Source organism: Vicugna pacos, chromosome 1 (genome assembly GCF_048564905.1).
Source record: "Vicugna pacos chromosome 1, VicPac4, whole genome shotgun sequence".
NCBI lineage: Eukaryota > Metazoa > Chordata > Mammalia > Artiodactyla > Camelidae > Vicugna > Vicugna pacos.
The window spans coordinates 43,123,062-43,142,022 of record NC_132987.1 but is presented as its reverse complement, the minus strand read 5'-3'; the positions used below and the strand labels follow the sequence as shown (position 1 = coordinate 43,142,022).

General features: G+C 38.6%; 1 protein-coding gene across 4 annotated transcripts in view; it reads left to right on the top strand.

Annotated features, from left to right (window-relative positions):
• PLD1 (phospholipase D1) overlaps positions 1-18,961 on the top strand; it is a 176,356-nt gene that overhangs the window by 102,349 nt on the left and 55,046 nt on the right. For 2 of the 4 annotated variants that reach the window (XM_006200801.4, XM_015236430.3), the window contains exons 12-18: positions 3,380-3,461; positions 9,180-9,290; positions 11,197-11,397; positions 12,437-12,650; positions 13,228-13,341; positions 17,959-18,087; positions 18,830-18,948. In XM_006200801.4, coding sequence (XP_006200863.2) covers positions 3,380-3,461; positions 9,180-9,290; positions 11,197-11,397; positions 12,437-12,650; positions 13,228-13,341; positions 17,959-18,087; positions 18,830-18,948 — 970 coding nt within the window. The remainder of the gene's footprint in view (positions 1-3,379; positions 3,462-9,179; positions 9,291-11,196; positions 11,398-12,436; positions 12,651-13,227; positions 13,342-17,958; positions 18,088-18,829; positions 18,949-18,961) is intronic. The other 2 variants (XM_015236431.3, XM_031679998.2) reach the window with 1 other exon arrangement.

The following is an 18,961-nucleotide window of genomic DNA, read 5'->3' as shown; positions in this document are numbered from 1 at the left end:
TGTGGCTTCCCTTTATAGTCCTCTAATTAGAAAGTTGTGGCTTTATTTACCCTGCTCTGCCAAACACTTTCTGCAATGACACTTTGTGTCCAGAGCCAAGCAATAGATATTTATATTATCCTCTTGGAACCACAACTCTTCCAGCTGGAGAGGAGAGTTCCACTCCCTCAGAGTTTTTGATGCCTTTGCGTCCTTCCCTGCCACCCCTAGCACCCAGAAGAACCCACACTTCCTCCTCAAGCCTGAACTTGAGGACTCCTCCAGGAGTTCTTTCTACCTGTGCCAATGCCCTTTTCCAGCTTCTCCTTCCAGGCTGAGGAATCAAAGGGAAAAAAATGGTAAAATCACCACTGGTTAGACGGTATGTCAAATTTTGTTCTTCTTCCTCAATATTGAGTCTTCCAATTCATAAACACTATATATCTCTCCTTTTTTTTTTAGTTCTTATTTAAATTTTCTCAGCTATTCTTTGTACTTTCCGTATACAGGTCCTTGCACTGATCACTAAGTAACTCGTGTTTTGTTATTGTGTACGGCATTTAAAAATTCATGTTCCAATCTTTCACTGCCAGCATACAGAAATGCAATTGATTTTTTATATTGATCTTATTACTGAAATCTTGCTTAATTCACTTCCCAGTGCTAGTAGCTTTTCTGTAGAAGCCCTAGGATTTTCCCCATAGATGATCATGTGATGTGTGAATGAAGAGTTTTCCATTTTCCTTTATAATCTTTATGCTTTATTTTCCCTTCTTTTCCTTTTTTGTTTTGTTTTCTTTTCTTTCTTTCTTCTTCTTCTTCTTTTTTTTTTTTTTTGCATTGACTAGCATCATCAATGAAGTGTTGAATAGAAGTGATGAGAAAGGACATCTTTGCCTTGTTATCAGTCTTGGGAGAAAAATTTTCAGTCTTAGATTATATGCTTCAGGTAGATTTTTTAAATAGGTGCCTTCTATTTGAGGAAATTCCTTTCTACTTACAATTTGCTGTGAATGGGTATTTATTGAATTTTGTCAAAGCATTTTTCTGCATTTATTGAAATGATCATTTTTGGGGGTTTTCTTTTCCTGTTAATGTGCTGAATTGCATTGATTTAATTTGCAATTTTTAAACCAACATTGTGTTCTTAGAAATAATCCCACTTTGTCATAATCTGTTATCCTTTTTATAGATTATGAGGCTTTGGTAAAGATTTTTGCCTCTGTAATTGTTAGGGATGTTGTACTTAATTTTTTTCTTTTCTTTGATTGTCTGTATTTGATTTTGGTATTAGGATAATGCTAGCCTCATTATATGAGTTAGTAAGTGTTTTCTCCTCGTTTCCTGGGAGACTTTGAGTAGGATTGATATCCTACTCAAACAGTTTCTTCCCATTTACATGAGGAATCGAAAATAGTTAAACTCTCTTTTTTTCTTTTAATTTAACTAGTTTGTCATTTTTTTTAATCTTTTCAAAGGGCTAGATTTTGGTTTTATTGAGTTTTCTCTATTGTTTTTCTGTATTACATTGCATTGAGTTCCACTCTTACCTGTTTTTCCCATCCTTCTTACTTTGGGTTTAATTTATTCTTTTTTCTATCTTCTTAAGATATAAGCGCTGATCATTGATTTTAAGCTTTTTCTTTCTCATATGAGCACTTAAAGCTGTAAAATCTTCTAAGAGGAGCATTTACTTTAACATCTCTAAAATCAGGATGCACCTTATACTCAGTAACGTCTCATAGCTGTAGCTGTCATTGTTTTTCTTTCTTAGTTGTACACACAGTATTGATGCATCTTACAGTCACTGCTGTCCTAGACTCATTGAAATGTAGTATTATACAATTCTTTCAAGTTTTGCTTATCTAATATTTACTTAGTAAAGACCCTAACATAATGATGCTTGTAAGTCATAGCTGTTCTCTCCTTGCCATTGTTTAAACTTTGTTTATAGCATGATTATCAGTATTTTTTATCTTTTTATGCATTATCCTCAAAATCAAGTTCTACTTGAGAGCTAGATTAAGATCCTTCAAAGTATCTAGTAGAGTATTCTGCATTCAAGGTACGTAGTGCTTTTAGATTAAAGATGATAAAGACTTAATTACAGAATATAGACTTAAAAGCGGCCCCAAACAGAAGTCCACTGAACCCAAAATTAACATGTACATCAAAAATTGCAAGTGTATGTATATGTTGTTTGATATGTCCTACTTTCAGTGAACTAGCAATGCCTAGTAATATACTGTTCTATTTAAGACAGATCTGTTTTCAAAGATCTCAAATCTTTTCCTATCAATTGCTTCCTTTTTTGTTTGTTTGTTTGGACGTACATTACCTTTGAGTTGTTTCCTACTCTAAACCAAATATAGAAGTATTTATATTATATACACCCCTCCTTTCCTCTGTTTTCTTATTTATCTGACCCCATATATGTTTCCTTTGGATACTTTATCTCTGGGGATTTTTTCCTTTAACTGAATGAAATAGAGCATAAAATTATTTCTTTTAATATCTTTAGCTCCTTAGAACCCTACTTTTTTCACATGCTTAGAAGACTGCCTGGCCATGGAATATTCCACCCTAGTATTCTGTAAGGCTTTGTTCCTTACACAGTGTCCTCCTGCCCCTTCAGGTCTAGTATTTCAGCAGATGAAAATTTCTTTATTGTTTCTTTTTTGTTTGTTTTTCCCATTACAGAGGAGTTACACCACTTACCAGTTTAACTCAGGCAATGACTTTGAGCTCAACCCTAAGGGGAAAAAGTGATGCTGCTCTACTGTGTCATCTATGGCACTATGAAGAAGAGCATAGGGGTCCATGCTCACACTGGAAAAAGTTTATCTATCAGCAAGCCTGCCTTCTTCCTTGCTTAGAAAGCCCCAGGTTCCCATGGGCACTGCTCCTTGGTATAGGAAGTAAGTGTTCATATTTGTCAATTAGAACACTTGGGCCTGAGTTGCTAGAATGCTCAATTAAAGGTGCCTTAAACACTGAGGATTTATTTATGTCATTTAATTAGGTAGTCAGAGAATTGGCAGGGTGATGTAGTAATTTCAAGGTTCTGCTTTTCCCCTTAGAATTTCAATATGGCTGTACCTGTCTAGACATCACACCCCCATGCAACATCCATCCCAGAGCGGCTTTTCCTCTGTGTGTGTGTGTGTGTGTGTGTGTGTGTGTCCGCGCGCGTGCCTGTCTCTTCCTTTCATCAGAGGAAGAAGGAAAGGCTCTTGTTCCCATATGAAGTTATTCGTGGACTCGCAGTAGAACTCTGGGTGACCTGCCACAGTGGAGGAGGAGGATGGCATTGGGGCTAAAATTGCCTTTGCTTCCTATGATATCATTGGAACGTTATATTTTGTTTTAGGTTCTTGAAATCTTGGTTTCATGATTTCAGGTTGAGTCCAGAAATCTTCCTGAAACGCCCGGTGGTTGAAGGAAATCGCTGGAGACTGGACTGCATTCTTAAACGAAAAGCAGTATGTATTTTCTAAACAGATGCTGATGTAATTTTTTAAATGTTTATTGCCTCTGAAATGCCTTTTCTATTTCAAAGCCTTTCATATACACATAACTTTTTCTCTAGAGTTTGACAAAAGGTAGAATATTTTAACTGTGTTCAAGTTCATCTGGTTCTGATTTTTTTCCTATTACTCTTGAATTATAAATGTTTTCACCTAATTCACAGCATGGATTATATTAGCAACTTTATTTTTTTGTTTTTTAATCAGGTATATGGGCAGTTAAGTTATAGGCAAGAAATTGTAATAAAACTTTGTCATTGAATAATAAATGACAAGATGAAACATAGCATTTCATTTTATTCATTATTCTGTCATTTGAGCAAGAGACAAAGTCATCGGAGAATGGTTTCAGTCAGATGGTGTCAAGCTGATGTTGAAGGGTGATTAAGAATTGGTGATGGTCTGGCTCCAGTTTTGGGACAGTTCATGGAAATAGTGTGAAACTGACCCTGTAGATTCTCGGTGAGCCTGAAGTTTGCTCTTTTTGTTATAAAAAGTAAATAACCGAAGCGGTGTATGCTCACAAATGTGGTGAGGGAACATTCTGGAGGCAGGAATCAATAAGGCCTTGTCAGTCACAGCAAGGTGACATGGTTGATGTGTTAGCATAGGTAGGAGGGGAGTCCAGGCTGGAAAGGCAGCTGGGATGTGGGGGCTTTGTGAGCCAAGCCAGTGGTCTGGGCTTAACGCAAGACAGTGGTGAACTGCTGTGGGATGTGTGATGGATGAAGAGCAATCCAATCAAAACGGTACATGGGGAAGGTGCGTCTGGAATTAAAAGGGAGTTTTAATTTAAAATTTAAAACGAACCCAGAATCAGAGAGCCAAATTCTAGCTCACGTGAGTGTGAGGTGCCTAGGGGACATCTGAGTAAACTCCAGAAAGCTAGTATTGCCAGAGGCAGGCTTGGGAGGAAGAACCTGCAAGCCTGGCCCTCCACCTCACATGTTCACTGGCCTCTGTTTGTTCATTCCCCTCAGTGTACTGTCCAGCTGCCTTTTCTATCACTGTTACGGCTTTTCTTTGTTTTTATGGCCCCTGAGCTCTGGTGAGGTCCCAATTGAACACCACAGCCAAGTAAATGTTACTGCCTGAGAACAGTCCTTTGTTTCAATTTCATCTGCTTCCCGAAACTTACAATTTTTAAATTGTGTGTGAAGATTTTTAAAATTTCCTAAGGGAATAGTAATGCTATTAAATATTAATCTCTCAGTGGTACATTTACAGAACTGCTCTTCCTTAATCCAGCTACACCATATTAGTATTTTGGTCATAAATTTTTAACGCTCATATCATTCCAAATTGATATTTCATCGACTCATAAACACTGCTTCACATAAATAATTTAGTTTCTGAAAGCCACTAGCTTCACTGGGTTGAAAATAACACTTTTTCTTTCATTAATGGGTCCTGGAGGTCCACAAGTTTGATTAAAATGAATTTTTTTTCTTCAGTGTGGTTGTGTTTGGATTTAGAGGGAGAAATTTAGTGCCCCTGCCTTATAGCCAACATATAGTCAAATATCTCTTAATAATTGTTTTTTGGGGAAAAATATAATATTTTGTTTCTCCGGTAATAACCAAGTTGGTATTTTCCTGCTGCGTGGCCTTCTGATATGCATTGGCCTTCTGATATGCAGTGTCATCATTTGACATAGTGTTGGCCAGCATTGAGAGGAAGCCTGTTTACAGCTCAAATCAGCATCCCAGGGTTTTTCACATTTCTGCATTTACTGCACTAAGAGGTGAGATGAGTTGCATCATAGTTATGGTACCTATATCCCTGAACCGAATTTGTATATTTTAACTTTAGAATACATAATATTGCTGATGAGACTTGCACCAAGAAGTTCTTCAAGTACAGAATCCTGGAGATCCTGGAGACTTACAGAACCTAGGTTCTCTGGGTTGGGGGGTGGGGAGTAATGGGGAGGTTGTCGTCAGATTAATTTCATTCTGCCCTAGACCACTAGGCACATTCTAGAGCTGCAGTCAGTGACCAATAGGAGGGAATGACGTCCAGCTTTGTCAAGTGAGATGAATAATCCCATCTCTGCACAAGAAAAAAAAGAGAATCTTATCAAAATGGTGGGCTAGAAGGGCGTGGTTGGGGAGAGAAAGGATCTTCAACCTTCAGGACTGTTCTTTAAACAAAACTGGTTTTAAAAAAATGGTGCATGAGCATTTGTGCTCTTACATCCCAATGCTGCCTGCACTTAATTAAATGGTGGGGAAATTATTTCTTTTTATCTTTGACTTTCCATTTTCCCAGAATGTTGCACCCTCCCTGGGGAAGTCCTTGACAGGTGATAAAATTAGTGGTTATCCTGCAGATGTTAAGCTAAGCTATCTTGAGGCAATGGACAAATTTGCCTACATTAGGAAATATTTGGACCACAGTGCTTTGAACAATCAGAGAAAAAGCTGTCTCAGAAACAAAGTCTCTTGATTTCAACTCTAGAACAATTTTTATTTTTCATTTTCTTCATTTGCATTTGTATGTGTAAAGGACCTAAAAATTCCTACTGCTTCTAGTATTCTGTCTGCTCTACTTGATTAAAAAATAATTAGAAAAGAGGATAGAACTTTTACCTTTTGAAACTCAGGTGTCGTGAAGTTTATTCTGTGGACTTCAGGTTAGTTGACTTCAGCAGAGATAAGAAACATGGCATAGAAGCCTAGAAACCCAGGAAACAGTCAAGTCCAGGCCATCTGCTTTCCTACTTCCCTATTAATACTTCTCTTCTAAGCAAAAAATAATTTCCCCTAGGGTCACTAAAAGACATTGGTAAAACACTGGATGCCTCAAAAGTGCATTTTTAATTTTGCTTTATTTACAGATTTTCTTTTCAATAATTAGGTTTATTTGTTTATTTATGGAGGAGGTACTGGGGATTGAACCTAGGACCTGGTGCATGCTAAGTACCTATTTTCTGCCCCACAAAAGTGCATTTTTTAAATTACAGAATTAACATCAGAATTTTTAATTACAGAATTAACCCATTTTTTTCTAATTTGGCTTTCATTTTGCACAAATATTTCTCAATTTTGTATAAGTCTGCACTATATGACCCAACAAATGCTCTCACTCCCAAGGGACATATTTTGCTTTGCCCTTTATAATTTAAAGTTTATGGTAGTGGTGTAATACCTTGAGCAGAAGAAGAGGACTTTATTGCTTTATTACCACAAAAATCTTGTCACTAATTAACTGCTTATTGTGGGTATGGATGTTAGTGAATAATTGTAAACCAGCCTATATAAAAATGAACTTTTTATATTTAGTTACTTCCTTATTAGTCATCTCTACTTAAGCTGAAAAGACTTAAAGTGCATACCCTCTTTCTTTTAGAGTTAATTTATTTCAATGGGAAAAGATACAGTATAGAAGAAAATGTCAGGTGTTAGTAGATGGAGGATATACTATAATCTATTAGCATTAACATCTCCATTATTTCCAAAATCCATCAGTTATGCAGGTAAATGGAAAATTGTGAGATTCAGACCAGTTCCTAATATGCAACTACTGTCCTTCATGGATAATAATCTCATAAGCCTAAGAAGCAGAATTTCATCCATTTAAAACAAATGAACCATGATGAAATATGTAAGGTGTAATGCTCTATAATTTAGGTTAAAATTTAGGGTTTTAAACTTTATATTGTATCATTCAATGGGAAGCTATTTTTTTGTAACTGTTATTTAGTGCTGAATCTTAAAATACTCAAAGAGTGAAGTGGATCTGAATGATGGAGGCAAAAAAATAAAATAGTGTTCTAGTTTTCATTTAGAGCACTCACTGGCCATATCATTAGAAATTAATCTGCCCACTTCCTGCCTGCACTTTTACTTCCTATTTCTTTAATCAAGTCTGTATTTATGTACTTGATTATAATAATAGTTGTGCAATATAATAAATAATAAGCCACTTCCAAAAGTCAGCTGTTAACCAGAGAAATAAAATACACGCTTTAATTCAGTTTTTTCAGAGCTAGAATGGTCTTCTCCCAGTACTCATTTAATTTTCTTAATGCAGCCCAGAATGTAAATCTAGTGTGTCCCTTCAAAACTGTATACACTTTTCAGATATTACTAACACCAAGTAAGATAGAGTTAGTATTTTGAAGTGATGAATTATTATAAGAATTTAGGGACCAAAATATTCTTCTCAATATTGGGAGAGAAACATGGGGGAATTGTATGTATATTTGGCTTATTCCAAGGTTTTCTATCTTACAACCTTAAAATAATAACTCATATGTTACTTCACATTTTTATAGCATTGCCAAAAACCCAGTTCTTATAAATTAGGTATGTTCAACCCAGTAAGTCTTCTTAAATTTGAGGCTCGAATTTCCATCATGAACAATGCCTAATTACCATGGATTAAACTTAAACTGTAACTGAATTATTCTTTGTCACTGCAGTTTATTAGATATGCCTGTATATCTAATACTCTAGAAAGTACTATAGGAAACTTCTTGCTTAAATCTCCAAGATATTAAATGCCTAAGTGTAGCTATAGTATCTAATATGTATATAATGTATTTCCAAATACTTTCAGAGCTGCTGGGAATAGGAAATGCAAATTAAGATGTTGCAAACAGCACAGCAATACTGAAGATGCAAACCTAAAAAGCAAAAAAAAAAAAAAAAAGACTAGAAGTCGGGATAAATAAGATAGTGTTTCCTGGAGATATTGGTGGGGGAACTGTATGAGAGGACAGAGAGAAGGGAAGGGACGTTAAGGTGTGGGGCAATTTATCATAGGCTAAAACTTTGCCACCACCCAGAACTAGGAGAGAAAATACTAGTACTTTTCTGTACTACCAGCTGTTGGACATTGTGTTTTTCATGGTTAATATTAATAATAAATGTTATTTGTATAGCATGTTAACGTTTACCAGGCATTTTTTATTTAATTTGACCTTCACCATGTCCTTGTCTATTTCCTTTTAGGCCCAGGGTCTAAGGATGGATCAATGTTAATTTGTGTGCTGCTGCTAAAACTCAGGGAGTTTTTAATGTTAGAGAAGCAGACTTCTGAAGAAGTCATTTCAGTAGTGAAACAGACATTGATGATTTAATTATGGGTGAAGAGTGTGAACCAACACATTCTTCTCTGAAGATTAAGAAATTTTTTTTCCACTAAAATAAATTTTAGTAAAGAAAAATTCTGTGAAAATACTCCCAGAAATATTTAAGGCATGTGTAGCCTAATTTAACGCATTGGAGTTTTTAAAACCCTGTGTTTCCAACTAATTTTGGTATAATAAAAACAAACAAAAAAACCCTAATCCTGTAACACGAATCAGGTCCAAATTTTTCCTCAATGTCAAGTGTTTGGAGATGTTCAAAGGTGTAAGACTATCTGATATCAGACCCTTTTAGTATTTGAGGCTGCAATTTCAACTTTCTGGCTGTAATTAGTCCCATATGGATTCTCAGGATTACAAGTCAAAGAATAGAAAGGAGATACATTTCTTTTTTGTATTTGTGTCTTAATATACACTTATATATCACCTCCTTGTATTGGATTTTTCATTAAAAATTGTGTTATGCTTGTTATAGAGGAAAGTTTTAGAAAGTACAATGCCCAGAAAGGAAGAAGAAAAAGAAAAATCATAACCTACCTCTAAAAATTCTGAATACTTCCTGTTTTCATCTGTAACAGCAACAGGGGGTGAGGATCTTCGTTATGCTCTACAAAGAGGTGGAACTTGCTCTTGGAATCAACAGTGAATACAGCAAGAGGATTTTGATGCATCTACACCCCAACATAAAGGTATTCAGGCCATCTTGCTCAACAGAGTTTCTTCTTTGTTATTCTGTTGTTTTTCAGATATGTCTTGCTTGGAGCAGTGGTAATCTGTAGAATTCCCTAATGTATATTTTGAATAAACAGTATTTTGAACTTCTCAGAAATAAAACAAATTACTATACTTTCTTACACTTCTGATATTGATGGAGTCAGCAGAGTTCTCATTTCTGCTTCTTTTACCCTGATAATTCAGCCAAGAACATTCTTCCTACAGCTGTTTTAATATTCAAGAGCCCTGTCAAGTTTCCATACTCCTTGTTAAGATTATCTTGGAACCTCTTAGATGTGATCTCCCCGGGACATCCCTTGAACACTGACAGCAACAAGGAGAGCTCTTCTAGGATTTAAAGTGCTTTTCTTAATAGCACTTTGTATAAAGTACTAATATAGTAAATTAAAATGATAAACAATTTGAAAAAAGCTATTTGATACTTTACCGAACATCTGAAGCCTATCAGTAAATAGTGCTCAATAACTGAGGTCCATCAAGACAATGAATTAGTAAATCTCCAGCAGGCTTAAAGTATATGACAATTACATATTTCTCTTGGTTAAAAAAAAAGATATTCCACATAGATAGTAACCAAAAGAGAGCAGGAATGGCTATACAAATATTGGACAAAAGAGACTTTAAATGAAAAAAGTTTATAATAGACAAAGAAAGACATTAAATGTTAATAAAAAGTTTAATGCAGCAAGAAAGAAAATATAGCAGTTACAATTATATATCTAATAATGACCATCCAAATATATAAAGGAAACACTGACAGAATTGAAGGGTGAAATAAAACAGTTCTATAGTAATAGTTGGGCACTCTACTATCACACTCTCAATAATGGATTGGTGTATACATACAGTGGAATATGATTCAGTCTTAAAAAGGAAGGAAATTCTGACATATGATAAAACCTAAATGAACCTTGAAGACATTATTCTAAGTGAAATAAGTCATAAAAAGACAAATATTGTATGATTCCATTTATATGAGATACCTAGAGTAGTCAAATTCATGGACACAGAAAATAGATGGTGTTTGCCAGGGTTTGGGGGGAGGAGGGAATGGGGAGTTGAGTGGGTACGGAATTTCACTTTCACAAAATGAAAAGTTCTGGAGATGGATAGTGGTGATGGTTGCACAATATGAACGTACTTAATACCACTGAGTTGTATACTTAAAAATGGTTACTATGGTAAATTTTATGTTCTGTGTATTTTACCACTATTTTAAAAAACATGTTATTAATAAATGAAGTAGCCTCGAAAGTTTTTGGAATGCTTCTACTTTAAAGACATACAAAAATAGACTAGGCCAGTCTGGGGTCATTTAGAGAGAATTCTATTTGAAAGCAGGAGGTTAATAACTTCTCAAAGTACCTTTAAAATCAAGAGCTGTGAAAACGTCTGTATCCTTATATCCAAATGGTTACTACTTCAACTCAATGACTGCCAAAATATCAATATATTTATTAAAATTTTTGTCACGGATAGATGTTTGTTGAAAAGTTATAGTGTTTTAAAAATAATACCACATATAACGTAATCCTTTTGGGGGAAAAGAGAATCTGCTATTCCACTGAGCTGACTTTTATTAAAATATGTGGCCAGACTTCAAGTTAAATGGCAGCTGTCCCCAGATGTGGGAAGGTTCTGGATGGGCAGGAGAGTCTTTAAAAGTAATGAGGGTTCCTCCTCTGCTAAATACTAGGGATAAAATTAAAAGTTTGGAGATTTTCTGTAATGTTTAAAAAGCACATTTGAGTTTTCGAACTGTAGAAAATGCTATTCGGGGGAGTAAACAGACCTATTTTATTATGATATGAAAGACATTTTAGAAAGCATATTCCACATGTGGTTTTTTTCCTTCTCAAGGTGATGAGGCACCCAGATCATGTGTCGTCCAGCGTCTATCTGTGGGCTCATCACGAGAAACTCGTCATCATCGACCAGTCAGTGGCCTTTTTGGGTGGAATCGATCTGGCCTACGGAAGGTGGGATGACAGTGAACACAGACTCACAGACGTCGGCAGCGTGAAGCGCGTCATCATGGGACCGTCTCCAGGCTCCCTCACGGTTAGTAAATTTCACCTTAAGGCCCTGCACAGTTTGTATAAAGATGTATTACTAGCGTGATTGATTGATTGATGGGTATACTGAGAGCTGGCATATCCCTGGAAGGGCAGAGAACATTGAGTCCAACATAGACTGGTTTCAAATACCATTGAGTGAGTCTGTACCTGTACATCTGTTTGTCTTAGTTTCTTCTCCGGTAAGAATTAAAAACAGATTAGCAGAGCATTTGCTATCTCATAGTCAGCTCTTTTGTTTTCTATTGAAATTAAAGATGTATTTCCTCCTTGGGGGAAAAAAGTTCATAAACAAAAATATGTGGCAAAATTGGACTTGAAGTTAAATAAGCAAACTTATTACAAGTAGCTGCCACAGTTTTTGGAATCGTCCTTCTTACAGCCATACAAACATAAGACAGGTCAGTCTGAAGTCATTTAGGGAATTCTGTTGAAAGCAGGAGGTTAATAACTTCTCAAAGTACCTGTCAAATCAAGAGCTGCCAAAATAGCTACGTGCCTATATTCATATGCTTATTATTTCAACTCAGATGGTTGCCAGAATGTCAATACACTCATTAAAAATTTTGATGAGCTCCATCTTATTTTACTGCTGAATGTGTTGGTGACTCTTCTGGGAAAATAGAGATTTAGTGAAAAGGTAATAAGGAAAATAATTGACAGAAAAAGTATCGTTTACTTCATGTTTATCAGAGGAATAAGCTCAGTGACTCAACAGGGAATAGAACTCATGGAATTGTATTGGAGACAAAAAAGGTTAATTGGCATGAAATTTCAGGAATGTGGCCCAGGGGAAGAAGAACTGTAATGGACTGCCTGGTATTCCTTTGGAAGTATTTAAACAGCTCATAAGAATCACCCACTGCCCTGTGGCTGACCTCACACGTTCTTGGGTGTCTGCTGGGGAGCCTTCATCATGTGTAAGCTTTATATACCAGCTCAACTGGAATTAAAGGACCTCATTGCACAGTATCTTATGCAGTTTCTTTTCTTTTCTTTTTTTCTTTTTTTAATAATTTTCTCAGGCTGAAACAACAGAGTCTATGGAATCCTTAAGCCACAAAGATAAAAACGAATCTAATAAAACTCCGCCCGTCCTGAAGAATGTTGATGATAGGGACTCAAAACTGAAAGGAATAGGAAAGCCGGGAAAATTCTCCAAGTTCAGCCTGTACCGGCAGCTGCACAGGCACCACCTGCACAACGCAGACAGCATCAGCAGCATCGACAGCGCCTCCAGTAAGTCTCTGCTGGAACTGATCTCTGCTATGTTCCTCCAGGGCCAGACCCTGTGTGCCTGTTTTCAGAACCTGTCCTGTACAATGGACACTGAACGGTGATCAGTACTGAAAGGTCACTATATCATCCTCTTCGGTCTCGTGCCATTTCAGGGCTTTGTTTGACTCCTTTTAGAACAGATTTCTTGTCTTATTTGCCTAAGTAGTGATAACAACCACGATTCAGGCTTCCAGTGGTAGCAGGCTACCTAAGCATTTCTAAAACAAGGCCAAGGTGTGAAGGAAAAAGAAAAGTATTAGGGGCACATTGTAAGCTTTTCATAAAAGAAATTTCATTTCTCTTCCTGTCCAGAAGTACATCCAGCTTTTATCCTCAAACATCAGATTTTCTACATTTTGTAAATTCATTGTACTTTTCAAATGCGTCTTAAAGCTCTACAGTTCTCTGCTGCACAGAATCTGTGACTGATTTTATAGCCTTGTCTAGTTTTTAAAATGATGGAACCTGCTTCCCAGTTTAGGAAGCATGGCATATTTATGTATTCCTTTGTAAAAAAAGAACTCTCAACTTTCTCCAGGTTATTGTAATCACTGTAGGAGCCGTCAGAATTTAATCCATGGTTTAAAACCTCACTTGAGACTCTTTCGCTCTTCCAGTGAGTCTGAGCAGGGGCTCACTGGACCTAACACGGGTAAGTGATGTGCGCAGCGCCAGAACCGCCCGAGGCTTCCGCTTGTGCTGCATGAGCAGAGCGCGTGTGTTTCTGGATTGGCTTTCTGTTCGCACAGTTTTCATGCCACGTACATATTAGAAATGGTCATCGGATAAGCTTTTGTAAGACCTAGGTTCTCAATAAATTAATCGGGGCCAAAATATGGTGGTGAGAATGAAGAGGAATTTGGATCAGTTAAAGGGACAAGTAATTATCATGATAAATAGCAGCCGTAGTAAAATTGTAAGCTAGTGTTAATTGTGTGCAGATACTGCCCCTCCCTGCCCTAGGCACTTGTGGTGTTGGTAGTAATAGGGTTATCTCCTCTTCGCAGATGGGGAAACTCAGGGCTAGAGATGATAAGGGACTTGCCCAGCGAAGTTCCAGTTTGTCAGCTTCCCAGAGATCATGATTCAGACTTGTGATTTAGCAGAAACGCAGATGACTACCTCAGGACCTTTTGACGAAATTCTCAAGCCCATGGTTCTACGTACTGTTTATGAGATGACTGAGAGAGAGCCCAGCTAGCACGGCTGGATGGGAGTGAGTTGTGGCTGTCAGGAGCTAACAACCCTAATACATTACGCTGGACCTTAAGCAGTGGTTCCCAGCATTCCTCAGTCTGGGGACACTGCAAGTTTTAAACTGATTAAATATATATAGTGAACTAAAGATCCAGTGTAACTGTTAAATACAACCGTATGTGTAAATCACAAAAACATTGATATACATTAAAATAGGGAGAAGAATGTATATGGAGAGACATTTTATCTATTTAGCTTACAGCTAGTACCTGATGCCTGTGTGGATTCAGGGATAGCTCACAGTAATTCCTGTGCTCCGCAGAGCTTCCTAGACCTGAGACAGGGAACTGGGAAGTCCAGAGAGCCAGGCCACGGGCAAATGCAGGGGCAGACATGAAAGGGTTGCAAACAGGGCCAGGTATTGCTTTGTAATTCTGGTGTGTGGCTTTGCTGCATGAGGACTGAAGTTAAAGATGAGATGGAGGAATGAGGTTGCCAGAACATGAAGCTGAGGGGGCAGAGTGTTAGTCTTGCTGAAAACAGGACTGGAGACTAGTGGGAAAGAAGATGCAAGTCAGGTACAGAATACATTAAGCGATTCAGGCCAGGGCAGGCCAAGAGGGGTGATTCCCCCAGTGGTGATTTGAGGACAGCAATGTGGGTGGTTTGCAGGTGTTGATGGAAACCCTCATCCCTGCTCTGGATGTGTTTTCTATTAATAGAGAAAGAGAAAGAAAGTAAACAATCTAAATATCCAAGAGTAGGAGATAGTGAGGAACATAATGAGCAGTTCATCCCCTTGATGGAATTGCACAATCATTATAAACAGTAAGTGCAAGTACAGAAATAAATGTGTATGATTTGTTTGTTAGTTAAATAGGTACTTACTGAGCTCCTGTAATATGCTAATCTCTGTTCTAGGTACCAGGGATGGAGTGAACAACATAGATAAAGTTCAGTTAACTAGTTGGAGAGTAAGGATGGGAATTGTATATACAAATAGATCATCAAACACAGTGTAACAGGTAGTAAGAATTATCATGGAGAACAATAGTGCGGGGGAGGAGCTACTGTTTTGTATAGGATGGGGTCAGAGAATGCTTTTCCAATGAGGGGAGTTTTCCACAGAGATCAAAAGGAAGAGAAGAATGAGTTAAGGGCATATCTGGGGTGGGGAGAGAATTCAGCCAGGAGGAGTAGCAAGTGTAAAGGCTGTGGGGGGAGGGGGTTGGTGTGTGCCAGGAGTGTAGCCTGGGTGGGGGGCTGGGGGAAAATGAGAGGAGCACGGCCGGGGAGGGTGGGGTAGATACAGAATTGTGGTTTATACTTTGAGTGAAAAAGGAAGTCATCAAAAGCTCTTGAGCAGAGAACAGACAAGGTCTGACTTCCATTTTCACAGGCTTATTCTTCAGAGCAGACCCTGGTGGCAAGTAGTGACCAGACAAGCACTGAATACATTTATTGGGTGGGGCTGGCAGCATTTGCTGATACAGTGGATATGGGATGTGGGAGCCGAGAGGACTCTTTCTATTAACTACGTTAAGTTACTAGTTTAATTTTTTTAATATGAAAACTGAAATTACTTAAAAAGGAAAGTCCAAGGATAGTTGAGTCCTTCTGGAGCAATGCTTTGCAAAGCCTATTCCTTGGACCTCAGGGGGCTCTGTGGATAATGCTGAGGGCCCTGGACCCTCTCACCTCCACTGGTACCACTTCAACCAGAAAAACCCCACTTGTGCTATTCTATACATTGGAGTGCCCTGTGAATTTGTATAGGAAAAAAAAGTAAGGTTCTACTATAAATAATAAAGGAAGCTTAATGAGCACAGCTCTATGTGTAAGTCATGTAATGGCTTAAACTTACATTGTCTTATAGGACTTGAAATGCAAATTAAGCATAGAGTGACTCTTTGTTAGAAATTTGAAACTGAATGTTTGCTTGAATTAGCGACTTCCTTTCCTGAAGATTTGAGCTGGATTGCTTCTCTGCAATGTCAGTTTCACTTGAATGCAAATGACCATGCTGAATGGGGCTCCTAGTGAACCTTCCTGGTGCCGTACAGAAGTCAGTTCAGAGTGTGCATGCAAGATCACTGTGGGTTTTTAAGTAGAAAAGCTGCACTAGAATCAGCTCATTTGAAATGTGACTAGTAACCATGGTAGATTTCTGAGGTATATTTTTTAATTCAAAATCACTCAGCCATCTTCAGGGTTTTTTTCTCTCAAAATCATGTTGCAAGAGGGAGAATTTCAAATCGACACTGCTTTCCCTGAGACTATTATTTTAAAAAGGTTTTTCTTTTCCTTTTTTTAAACAAAGTGCCATGCTTATATTACAAAGAGCCTACAGGTGAGCAAACAGACCTACCAGTACTTTGGCCTTTCAGGCTCAGCAGGAAAATAAATCACTGCGAGAAATCAATAGAATTCTGTCTTTAACATTATCGAGTTTTGTTAATCGTTAGCAGCCTAAGACATTTTTCTTTTACAGAAAATTTCAGTAACCTTTGGAAGTTAATTATTCACTCTGAGATAGTGTGTGTGGTGATAGTTTAAAACCTTTTGCTCTGCAAGTACTTAACTGACCGTCTGCTGAGTGCCAGGAGCTGGGCCAGGCCCTGAGGGAAGACACATCTCAGCCCCGAGTTTGTAGATGAGTCAGTGAGGGGCAGGGAGGGAACATAGTTACACAATTGGGTCACAGAGTCTGAGGCCCTGGGGTGTGCAGCTATTAATGGTTCTGCAGCAGTGCCAGAGGCTGCCTCTCTCTGCCAGGACCTGGGAGGTGTCCCAGGGCAGGTGACAGCTGATGTGGCTCTTGAAGGTTGATAAGATCAGACCGAGAGGAAGAGAACATTCCAGGCAGAAGGAATAATGTGCTAGCTGCAAAGAGACATGATGGACCAGGCCTGTCAAAATCAGTGAGAAATGTGGTGTGCATGGGGCCTGGGTTGTGTGCAGAGGACAATGACCAGAAAGAGAGATTGGCAGCAGTTTGAGAAAAGCTGCCTATGTGCACTAATCCCTTAGGAGTTGAAGCCTATTGGCAGTAGGTCATCCTAGAAGGCTTTTAAGCAAGGAGTCTGCATTTTGGAAAGAGAGATCTGGGTCAGTGTGGTGGCCAGTGTAGGGGGTAGGGTGGGGACAGGCCAGTACTCACACTGGCTCCTGCACGTGGTACCATTTATTCATTCAACAAACACTTTTGCATCCAATGTCTGTCTGTTATGTTGTGCCAAGCGCTGCATTTTGTGATTTGTGGTTCTTCTGGTTTTCCCGCTTTGTGGTCATCATAAACACACAAACGATTTAAGTCTACGTATTTCCCCTTAGGTCAAATATTCCCACCAAAGCTCTTTGTGAAGCACTGAAGTAGAGCGCTGCTTCTGCACCTGTGATCTTAAGCTTTTGTCTGTTGTGATATTTTTGGGGATTGTTATTTATGATTTTAAAAATACAGAATGTTAGAACCCAAAAGATCTTAGATGTCACTTGGGCCAAATTCTTCCTTTCACATATAAAGGATTTCTGACTCCAAAAAGTGAAGCTTAGTGTCACTTAACTGGTCAATTCCAGGGCTGGAACATGGGCTGTCTGCAGATTTGAGGTTCTTACCTTTTGAGATGCAAAAGACAAAGAGTTCTACTTTAGGTGAGCCCCATGTTGTCTGGAGAAGGAGAAGGACATGACTTCTTCATGGCCTCTGCATTTCATGCTCCTCTGCCTGGCTGGCCTTACTGCTCTCTCACAGTCTCTCCTAGCAGGTTCTTTATTCACAGTTAGCCCTGCGATCCATTTTTCCAGAAATCTAGTGGGTGGTGAGAATAAGAATGTTTAATTTCATTGTCCGGTGATGAACCTGGTTGTAGCCCCAACCACCAAGTCGTAATAAACTTGTGAGGGTTTTAGAACTTTACCAGCCCACAGCCTCAGATGGAATGGACGCACGGTGCCCTAGTTAGGAGGCTTACGAAGAAAAGTTAAGAAGCCTGTAGCTGTTTAATAAGTGAGAGTTGAGCTTCCCTGTCCAGGGCCCGCCTCAGTCTCTGAGCAGGTCTTGCTGCATTTACAGACACTGGCTCCATCCGGAGTTTACAGACCGGAGTGGGAGAGCTCCACGGGGAAACCAGATTCTGGCATGGAAAGGACTACTGTAATTTTGTCTTCAAAGACTGGGTTCAGCTGGATAAGCCTTTTGCTGGTGAGTACCAGGGTAGTGGGCGGCTGCTTATGTTTTGTCTTTTACTGGTCAGCATGTGAACAAGTGTGCATGTGCGTGATCTAGTATCTTTTGTTTTGCTTTATTTTATTCTGAATATTTGGTCAAACACTGGAGCCTGTGATTCAGTCATATACTTAAGGGCTTTTCCTTCTATGTGTAGTAAGGAAAGAAAATGAAATAGAGCTTACTTGTTTGAAATCTCCAGCTTTCATATAGACATGTTTCAGGGTAATAATCTGTAATTCTTCAAGAGATGGTACCCTTCCTTTGATCATCTTTTCTGCTTATCATCTGCATCTTCCAGCATTAAAACAACGCATTTCAGATTATTACTGCATACAGCTATCTAAAAGGAGGTAGAAATTGCACTGCATGTGTAGCTTGCTGTTATTTCAACAGGGTAAAAAAGAAAAATGTAGCATCAAGTACAGCCTTAGATAACTTATACCAACTCACCTCTGCCTTGCCAGCTGATTATCTAATACTAAGTGAAATGGAAACATATTTGGGAGAGGTACATGGGGGACTGTGTTCCTCAGTGTGAGATCTATGTTTCTCTTGGCTATAAAGGTATCGTTCTACCCGAGCCAAGAAATACACACATAGTGGACATTACCAGGTTTTCTTTTAGGTATCATAGTTGGGGTCAGAGCTGGGGTCAGATGGCTCGGGTCCCTGGCACAGAAGTTGGTGACACTCCTTGCCTGGTGTACCTGGGCAGATTTCATTGACAGGTACTCCACCCCCCGGATGCCATGGCACGACATCGCCTCTGCAGTCCACGGGAAGGCGGCTCGCGATGTGGCGCGTCACTTCATCCAGCGCTGGAATTTCACGAAGGTACATGGATGGT